The sequence below is a fragment of the Eurypyga helias genome, unplaced genomic scaffold (assembly GCF_000690775.1).
Source record: "Eurypyga helias isolate BGI_N326 unplaced genomic scaffold, ASM69077v1 scaffold10845, whole genome shotgun sequence".
NCBI classification, from domain to species: domain Eukaryota; kingdom Metazoa; phylum Chordata; class Aves; order Eurypygiformes; family Eurypygidae; genus Eurypyga; species Eurypyga helias.
In genome coordinates, this window is record NW_010249498.1 from 1 (window position 1) to 10,906 (window position 10,906).

The 10,906-nt window shown below is 41.6% G+C and overlaps 1 protein-coding gene across 1 annotated transcript in view; it reads right to left on the bottom strand.

Moving 5' to 3' along the window:
• Positions 1-30: 30 nt before the first annotated feature.
• Positions 31-10,906, bottom strand: part of LOC104509442 (zinc finger protein DPF3-like) — a gene marked incomplete at its 5' end in the record, with an annotated part of 38,568 nt that continues 27,692 nt past the window's right edge. The window contains 2 exon segments of the mRNA XM_010151382.1: positions 31-450; positions 3,334-3,462. Coding sequence (XP_010149684.1) covers positions 254-450; positions 3,334-3,462 — 326 coding nt within the window.

Consider the following 10,906-nt stretch of genomic DNA (forward strand, 5'->3'; position numbering starts at 1 on the left):
GGGGATGGGGGAGAAAAACAAATTAAAATGAAAAAAATAACAGGAAAATCAAAGCCTTCTGTCTCTTCAAAGTAGTTGTCAAGAGCTTTAAACGCTTGTGCTTTCAGTGTACACCCCACAGGAAAAAGCAACAACAAAAATAACAAAAAAAAGGACCTAAAATTAAAAAAAAAAAAAAAGAAAAATGTAATAATAATCCTAGTAGTAAAAAGGACAGCAAATCACTCCGAGTTTGTTTGTCTTTTTAGTTATTTTAGCAGCCACCCTTTTTCTCTGCAGAGGGAGAGCTGCCACCACAGCCACCTCCTCGGCTCGAGAGAGGCTCTTCAGCATCGTCCTCGTCAAAGCCATGAAAGGTCGAGGTGTCGCTTTCTGACGTGGAACCGAACAAGTCCTCCGTAGTGCGTGCTGGCGCTGCTTCGTCCCTCCTGCCTTCTCTTCCCAAATGAGCTGACATGTATGATGAATATATCAGCACATGGGTTAAGCAACAGGCATCATCATAATAATTTTTTTAACCATCATTATTATTATTAAACAATTCAGACTACTGAGCTCAGAGGTGTGTGCCTGTGTGTGCCCGTGCACCCCAACAACATAGCTCGGTACAACTGCAGCAAGAAAAATAAAAAAAGGATTGGTTTCTCTTTCAAAGAAAAATAATCTACAAACAACACAGGTGCCCACAGCTATGGCAGCGAAAGGGTTAATCATGTTTTCCTCTCTTCGAAAGACATTAAAATATTTCCTCGTGATTACTTAGATCAATTTTAAAAGATTTTTTTAAACCGCATAAGTAATTAGACACCGTTAGCTCTAAGCACAATGACTGTCCTTCAGACTGGCATCAACTGTCACAAATTTACTGCTGTAGAAATGTAACCCACTAGACAGCTCATCAACCTCAGGACTATTTTTCACCCCTGTCCCTCACCTGGTCCTAAAAAGCCTCCTCTGTAGACAAAATGAAATACATTTTCAAGACCAACTGGAAGTTATCCTAAACAAATGCTTTTATTCCAATTTCATGGCATCTCCTTCAAAAATAATAATAATAAAAAAAAAAACCAAACCAAATATATACAGTTCATCAACTAAAACAACTAAGATGAGAAGTGACCTGTCTTGGGAAACATTGTAAAGTTCAAATATGTGTGAGTCAATCCAACTTTCAATATGGAACAGGAAATTCTCCACACAGGACATCAGTAGCGTCAACAACAACAACAACAGAAAGAAGAGTCTTAAAAAGAGGTCACATACTGAAATCTGCAAAACTGAGGTTTATTTTCTCCCTCAATCAAACATATTATGTGATTAATAGTATAGTCTCCAAATTCCCTCTTCAGGAAAGCTAGAGAAAAAGATGTCTCTTGTGCCCCAGCAAAATGAAAGTGTGAGATTTTAGGGAACGGCTGTTTAGTTATTCAGAAACAGTAGCATGGTATTAAGTAACCAACTGTTTGGCCCCTGCTCCAGCTACAGAAATCAGCCATATAACAAGTACACTGCGTTACTCGAGACACAAAGAATTAAATCCTGTTCACAAAAAGAAAATGGATATAACAAAATAATTGGCAGATGAACCACCTTGTAGAGATGTGATTTTACTGACTTTGTGAGTGGAAGAAACAATATAATTTCCATGACCTCTCTTTCAGTCTAATGAAAATGTTCTCCATTATCGAGAAAGATGGCAGCCACCAAAGAGGTTTCATTGTTTTAGTTCAGAGATTAGTGTGTGGTTGTACCTTAATCACTTTCATCACACATCAGTCACAGCATTGCAGACCCTTACGAACGACCCAGGTGAGTTAGAATTTGTACAAGAATAGCATTTAATGGAACTGATTTTGCACAATTTAGGTCACATACCGAACTACTTGTTCTATCACACTAAGGAATCAAGGGAATTAATGTATTTGTGTTACATTCTGATATAATCACCATAGCGAAGTTTAAATAGCAAAAAAATATGGATCCGACTCACTGTGCTGTATCAGGACAATGCTGCAATGAGTTATATTGAACTACAACAATCAAGGGGAAGGGCAATGATCTTCCAAGATGGCACCACAGACCCCATAAGCTTCCCCCTTCAGTTATTAAGAAGCAAACACGTATACACTGAAAGGTCCATGCCCCTGACTGCATAGCATTCGTAAGGATGCCCCTGGAGAAAACCAGATCGGTCCTCTGATGACCAGTCAGCATCACTTCAGAGTGATCTTCCAAGGTCACAACAACCACACAAGGCAATTTCTCAGTGAGACTCTAGTCCTGATCCCACTGAACGTGACAAAAGGCTTACTAAGAATTTCATCAGGAGCATAAAAAGGCCATTCCCTTGGCACGAGAACACTTCCCATCGCATTTCAGCCATCACGCAACAGACATCTTTCCGTGACTACAGTACAGAATAAGCAGCAGCAGTACTGAATTTCAAGGTCTCTTTGGTTTTCAGATTTCCATAGGATGGTCTTATCACCACTAGTATCACCACTGACCAGATATATACCAACTGGAAACTTGGACCAAAGCTGGAATATGCAGTTGTTAAAGGTCTCCCATTCCCTCTACCACCACCACCACTTCCCATGTGAGCTATAAATAACTGCTCAGCTGGGATAAAATTTCCCCAAAAAAACTGAAAGGGGCAGGGGGCGGGGGGGAAAGAAAGCAAGAAAAGAAGAAAGAAAGAAAGAGAGGAAGAAAACAACAGTCCAGAAATAAAGACAACTCAGAATGGGAAAACCACAATTGCCTACGTTGAAAAAGAGAGAAGGGAAGAAAACGGAGAAATAAAAACCTCTTTAAACAAAATTAATGATAGTCATCTTGTAAGAGGATAATTCTTGACAGCTACCCCCATCCCTACCCTGTAATTTCCTCCCTCTTTCTTTTTTGGATGAAGAAATGCATGAAATGTGTAATCAATGGAAATGCTTGTCATGCAACTTTCATAAATCTTGTAAGTAATTTATAGTTGTAATTGCAGCATTTGAAGACAAAGCCCATTCTTTAATATTGTCGTAGGATTTTCTCCTTCCATCTGAAGAACGAGTACATGTACCAACGTTCACAGAAGCCAATAAATACATTAAAACTTTATTCTTTCATAAGACCCCATTAGATGAAAAATGTGAATCCAACAATGGGTTTTATGACAGAAAATATCCCAGTCATCCTTTCCCACAAACACAGACAAGAGATAAGACTTCGTCTTCTACCCCCTCCCAAACGTCTTGAGTTTCTTCGAAATCTTCAGAAGGAGCAAAAAACGAATCACACAAATGCCTTTGTACAAGAAAGATGCAAGAAGGAGTCACCTACCAGAGCGCCCACAGTCTGAGCACGATACAAGTTCCTCAGGCCGGCCACTTTTTTTGTTCATATTGGAGCCTCCGAGGCAGAAGTCACAGTAGTTATTGGGAATGATGACCCCGTCTGGTCCTTTCTGGGCTGCAGTCGGGTTAGAAACCAGATTTACTTAAGGAGCATTCAGTGTGGACATTTCCCCCTTCTCCTTGATATGATGTTAGCTCAGTTTGCAGGCCACAGTCTTCCCAAAATATTGCCAATCAGAACAAAAACCGAACTGTATAAACCACTGCCATTTTAAGTAGACTTTGTGTTGTATCTATTTTGCCTGGAACACAGTTCATCATTTCCTTTACAATCCCAGCTGGGCTGGTCACTCACAAGGACCTGCTGCCAGAGATTCCTGCACAGTTCTGGGACTCCATAACACGTATAGGCATAGAAACAATCCCTAATGCAGAATCAAGACCTAAGCTGTCAGTGAGCCAAGCCTGGTTTTTCCGACAGCAGTCAATTCATAAACCCACAAAATACAAATTCAGAAATGAAAAAATACATTCTCTGAAACTCCAAACCCAACAGCAGGAAGATGGGGGGATAGGTACCCTAACTGGTTTTATTTCAAGGAGCTTTTGGGGGGATTAAATCTCAAATTGGCAGGGCATCCTTAGTCAAGAAGTTGGCTCAAATGCCCACCAGCAAAGCCTCTCGTGGGTGGTTCACCCAAGGGTTAAGCTACCTGCAGCAGCAGAGTGCAGGTCCTCTGGGAGGAGGGGGGGGAAACAGGGTCAGCAGGACTCCAGCACCCAGCAAGGGTGCGAGGACTCAGCCCGGGGCAGATGGCCCCGCTGGTGGAGTTAAAAGCTCTTTCAGGCAAGAGAAAAGGAGGGAAATTACATTCTTATTTTCCAGCTAGGAATGGTTGGAAAGGAGCAGGCACACAGTAGGTGTTAAGAGGAGGAGGAGGCGGTTCCCCTTGAAAGGAGGGAAGGGCAGAGGTCTTCTGCATTCCTCATAGTTGAGCAGAAGAGCAACATGCTTTTTGTCTCGCTCACAACTGCCATTTTCTTCCTCTGCTCTACAGAGAGGCCTGCATGCTCTAACTAAGGAGTGGGGGGAATGGTTGGTCTTCATCTTTGTTTCTCCTTTTTTAACTTAAAAATTCCATTGGCATACCTGGCCTAGTCCTAGCCCATGAAGATTTCTACACGCTAGAAAATGAAGACCTTTAAACTGTACCATCTATATTTAATTAACTTTTTTAATGCATATTTTGTAACTTGCAGATTTTTAACAGATGTTTTGACAGCATTTATTAATGGTCTTTTTGTCCACATCCAAATTTCTCCCAAAGAACAATGACATTCTAAAGGGTTTCTGGTAGCAGTCCAAGACATACACTTAAAATTAAAATTTCCTCCGAGTTCAATCTGCTTCTCTGGTTTGGGTGCATCGAGTTATTCATTTACTTCCAGCTGTTGATTAGCTGAGATTTTTGGAGACTGGTAACTGAAAGATTGCAGGAAAGGTGAAATTAAGAAAATAATTAAAACCCATAAGGCTGCAAATACATCAATATCTTCTTGCTTGGCGACTGAGTCCCCGACAGCATTTGCTAAATAATGGGCTTTGCTCTGAAATGGTCCTGGTTAGCAGGTGCCCAGCTCTCCAAACCAGAGAGAAGCTCCCAGGGTTAGGTCAGCATTTTGCCTGTTTGCAGAGAGGCATTTAATACGTGCATGCAAGATAAGCAAAAAAAGACAGGAACCAGGTGGAAGCCTAGTGCACTGGCCCATTTTTAAGAGCTGCAACAAAATGATCATAAAGTTGCTACTTGTACATATTTTGTGTATAAAAAGCAGATCTCACTAGCATTTATTTTTCCCACTACAGCCCATTCTGGAAAAGTTAAGTAATTACTTCTTTATATTGTGCTGCATCTACAGACAGGCCACGTGCAATGCAAACTCAGCAAGCTCAGTGTTCAGTGATTTTTTTTATTTTCTTATGTTACTTCACCTTTCACCCGAGTTTCTTAAAGTGCCTTACAGATAATAAGATCCTGATATTAACCCTCAGTGAAGTCAAAAGCTTCATTTGCCATTGACTCTAACCAAAGTGTTGCTGGGCCCTTATTAAGTCTTGTGGTGAGGAGGCAGCATTACGTTTTACAGCTGAAAGACGTGGAAGTAGAGTTATGAACTGACTTGCTCATGAACACACAACAGTCCATGGTGAGGCCACAAATAAGAACAGCTTTCAAGGCACCAGTCAGCGGACGTAGGAGAGACCTCTACTTCTAGCCCTACTCAGAACGGTATCAGTGATTTAATACTCCACATATACGGACTTAAGATTTTTCCAGTGAAGCTTGCGACGATCCACTGACTGTCAAACTGGAAATGGGACAGGAGACCTTGTGAAAATACATTAACATGAACAATTCGTCTGTGGTGTATGGGACAGGTGGAGGGTTTCCACAGACTAGTAAAGCTTGAATGGATTCTCCTAGACTACTGGCAAGGGAATAAGAATGGGTTTTGATGACCTCCTTTTCCCTTTCCTTTTCCCTTTCCCTTTTAGTTTAATTTAATTATTAATGTGACTGTGCTCATCTATTGCTCGTCACTTATAAACATGGACCTGACTCAATTGCGTGCAACAGATGTCAGAACCGAGAAGTCGTACACAGATGAGAAGTTCCTGGTTACATCAATGATGTCTTAAATGATGTATCTCTAGAGCCAAATAAGCCAGGCAATGTTATTGTCTTCAATGCGTTTTTGTTCTAACAGGTGCAAAAACTAGAATCAAACCTGAGTCAAGCTTATTTTCTTGATCAGTCCTGTACAGTGAATTAAGCCCCAGGCTAAACCACAGAAGGTTTGAGAATAAAGATGATAGTAAGCAGAGCTCTTAGTTTCAAAGGATTTTGTGTGTATACGTCCTTGGAGTTTTAGTTCTATTTTAATGCAGTTCACAAATGATGAGGGAATTAAGAAACAAAGCAGAGGTAGCAAGATATGACGTGCAATATTCATGAAAAGGGTATCATGCACCAAAAGCCTAACCCTAATCCCACCCCTTAATCAATAAAATTACTTACAAAAGGAAGTATGGGAGTGGAGGCACAAGTGAAAGCAATTAAATTACTAGGGACTCATATGTTGCTGCTTTTCATCTGAGACATAGTAATTAACTAGGTATCCACTTTTGCACACATCAATCACAAAGTAGAAGATGCTATCTTAAGCCAGACAATAGCTCAGCTAATGAGAGGTAACTCACTGCTACCCCAATCATTTGAATTGGGTGACTACAACCAAGGATTTTGTCTAAAAACATTCACCCAGAATCAAAAACTTTTAAAGCAAAGCCTTGAAAGTCAACCATGGTCTTGTCCTAACCTACTCAAAACTCAGCTGATTTTCTTATACATTACAAACTGCAACAATAGATCAAAAGCTCTGAGGATTTTTGAGGAGCTGAGCCTGAGCTAAGGTTTGCTCATAAGGAGTGTATTTACATCAGAGCCACTTGCCATTTCAACTGGGTGTCGCTTTCCAGTTTCATCAAGGGCCCTGTCTTTATCCACATCTGCCCCAAAATAAATAGAGCATACAGTATTTAAAAAAACTTTTTAAGATGGATTAAGGAGATACACAGAAAGATCTGCACAGTTCAAATGATAGCTTCTCTGCACCTGAAAGCTGATTCATGTGAGGACAGGTTGCAGACTGAAAACAAAGCCAATATTTCCAAATAACTTTGGTATGCGCTTATTCTGAAATATACTTTTTACTTCTTAGCCTAATCAAGTTAATTTCAAACTATGTCGAGCTAAGCATAATAACTACCTACTTAAAATATGGTAACATCATTCACAGGAGTCTTCTTGCAAAATAAGTACTGTAAATTAAATAATTTCAGTAGTAGATCACACAGTAACTTTGCTCTGTAGACAAAAGCTAAAAAGCTAAACAAATTGACCGACTTGATATATTTAAAATAACTTTGGTGCCCTCTTGATTTTGAAGGTAGGAAGGCTAAACAGAGTTCTTCTAGACTCTCTTCTCCCCACACCAAGTAATCAAAAAAAAAAAAAAAAGGAAGCCATCTTCCCCATGGTTTCAGTTTAATAATAAAAGAAATCTACTTCTAGAGAAATAACATCAAGAATTTAGGATTTTTCTTTTCTACATCATCTTCTAGAGCCACATGACCCAAGAAGAATCTCAGTTTTCTAGCTGTCATGAATGCACAGAATATCTTGAATGGAAGGCAAGTTCAGAAGGAGCAATTCTTGTCCTTGTTTTTTAACCGGAAAACTCAGAATACAGATATTTTAAATGCCTTTCCTTCAAAATGTGACCCTTAAATACACACAAACAAAACACCCAATAAACAGAACTCTGCATTTTTTTCAATTTTCTGATTTCTAAGTGAAGTTATTTTGATAATTTGAATCACAATCTCTGGACACTAGGAGCTGGAACCAGAGCTTAAAAGAAAAACTGGTTTCTGTGCTCCTTGGTACCAAATCACAGTCACATATATTTCTTCAGCCTGTAAGGAACACAGCATACTACCCAACCATGGCTGAAGATGTGCATCTAGCTTTATTACATTTTATCCCTACTTGTTATCACATCCACACTACTGGAAAGGCAGTGGAGAATGGGGAGGAGAACACGTGCCTTGCTGTAGGGGTCAGGGGCTGTGCATCGTTTATTTAAATGATTACAGTGAATTGGCTGCAGTCTGACATATGTGTGTTCCCAAAGGGATTTTTCCTAGCACATTTTGTCCAGCTCTTACCTGTTTCTTCTGGGCTTGATCCAAAACCAATAAAGTCCACTGGAGGCTTTCAATTCAATTCGGAAGGCTTTGAATCAGGCCATTTACTGTGTTGCAACAAAAATTTGCAGAGCACAATAGAGACCACAGAACACGTGTGTGGGCCTGAATCAAGCCAGTGCACTTTGCAGTGGAGGAAAAGGGGTGATTTGGGGTTTTTTTTTAAATCTACAAGTCTTTCTGTCCGAGCAGGGGGCCCGCTTTTCCTTTCCGACACCTCCCTTCTTCTCGCTGTCGATGCTCAAGTCCAAAATTTGGCCGCCTGTGCAGCAAAATGCCAGCCAAGAGCCTAAGCCTGCGGCCATCGAGCTCCTTGGAGGACTTGATGACATATAATCGCAACCTATAGCCTAAATGCCCCATGTGCCTTTGCTCACCCTCCCCAGTGCTCATCCCTGGCAGGCCTGGCCAGTCTCCATGGCAACTGGAGTGCCCGTCCAGGGCTGCCTCCGGCCTTGCCACCTGTTATTGCTTCACCTCTCAAGTGTAAGGAATTGCAGCGCAGCCCCTTCATTTGCTGCTCAGAATGCATCAGGGGAGGATAGGCAGGCTCGTGCAAGAAATTATGACGTGATTAATAAAAGTAAAAAACAGCTTTAAGGAGAAGGGGAAAGAAAAACAGCTTTTCTTGAAGGAAGAGGAGGGAGATGCCTGGCTGGGCACGCACCCACTTGTGCCCCAGCCATTGCTGGGGTGTAATGAGTAGCGGTGGGGGCCAGAGAGGTGGGTTGTAGAGGTGCTTCTGTACTCAGGGCTAGACCCTTCCCTGGAACAATACAAGGAAAATTATATATAACCACTGATGTGGTGAGGAACAGGCCAAGCAGGGCTGAAAAGCATTCAAGCCTCTGGCTCTCCCTCATGTACACAGCCAGGCAGAGATGTGCATAGTTGTTTCTGTGGCCTCCTCGCCAGTGACTTGAGTTTAGGGTTTCTTCATTGCAGTTTTCCAGGAAAAAAAAAGCAAATCAAACTGAATGAGAGGAAATGGCCAGTCTCTCTGAGCATGTTTAGTCTGTTGTTAACACCAGAGATAAGCATGTTGGCTAACCCCGAGCTGGGAAGTGTTGGGGCACTTGATACAGAGGCCCTGCAGCAGGCTGTAAGTGCAGCTTAGCTTGGTAGTGACACATCTGTGTCCATGGCACAGTATTCAACCAAATAAGCTCTGAGCTTGTGTGTAGCACTGGGAAACGGCTGCTGTTCTGTTCCCAGAGCTGAGCTAATCAGCCTGCACAGTCTAATGGGCTCACTCAGGCTCCCCACACCGCACTCCGCCGCACAGCACAGGCATGGCCTTTGCTGGCAGCCAGAGAAGCAGGCTATGCTACCGAGAGAGGTGCTGCAAACCACCCACCCAAAGTACTGCCAGGTCTCCCTACTAACTGGATTTTATCTCCTCTTTGAGTTAGTTGGTGCTGTGGGGATAGAAGAAGCCATTGCCTTTGCATGTTTTTTAGCAACTCTTGAGAGGTTTGCCTTTCCTACAGCCCCTGCTTACAGAAAGGCACAGCCAAGGAGCACTACAAGCTACAAGAAGTGCTGCAAGAAGGAGGTACACCTGTAGGAGATGGAAGAAGCCTCTGAACGTGTGGAATGCAAAAGCATTTGATCACGTTTTTTACAAGAATCGATATGGCCCTTCAGTTGAACAGCTAATGAATGAGGTTGGAGGTGGGCAGTGGAAGATACAGCTATGAAAATACAGCATCAACCGATCAGATCTTGCAGATCTGGGGAGCCAGCATTCTTGCATCATAAGGCAGCACTTCACAGAAACGTCTGTGCACTGCTCTTAACAGTGTCTTCTGCAGGAACACCTAAAGCATGGGCCAAAATCCCACTGCTCACAATAAATCATTGTAACTGTCTAGTGCCTTATGACAATAAACAGTAGGAGATACAGAATAGGAAGGCAGACAAAAGAGTCTGAAATGTTAACATACACATTTCCTGATTTTGAGGGGTACCTCTCCTGTGACTTGGCCACTGGCCACTCTGGAATAATTTCCATCAGCTCAGGGAACTCAAGGAGTGATTGTAGTGCTCAATATACAGCCCTGGCCTTCAGCATTCATCAGCATTCAGGTAAGAATGGCCAGTGTTGTGAAATGGGTCCCTGCAACATGTAGGTTTTGGAACCGGAAATTACTCACTGGAGAAGTGTGAGAAGGCAGAACACCTAAGTTCAAATACAGATGACACTTTCGGATTTACTTGGTTCAAATTCTCATAGAGGAGAAAAAAAAAAGCAAGGAGAAAGGAAGAAAGGGAAAAAATTATAAATAAATTATATCATTCTGCCTCAAGAGCTGACATGCTATTGAAACAACTCATGGTTTTCAAGAACGAGTTAGTCAAATTGGAAACGTTTTCACATAAACTACTGAGAAGCACAAGGTGTTTCTCTTCAACAAGAGCTGCACATTGACAACAAAACTTTAGGACCTGGCCAGGCTGTATATCAAAAAAAAACCCCAAATTACCAAAACAATACCGAAGATAACTTCAAATAAAACAACAAAAAGTCCCCTATGGGTCCTTGTACGTAGGAGACAGTTTGGACTTTTCCACCATTCCAAAACTCTGAACGATTGATCTATTTTTTTCCTCAACATCCAAAAACACAGGCATAAAAGTCTGAGAAATTTACAGCTGCAAACAGGGTTTGAGTGGAAATCCTTACGCAGTTCCAAACTCTGCACTCACTACTGTTTCTGACACTCTT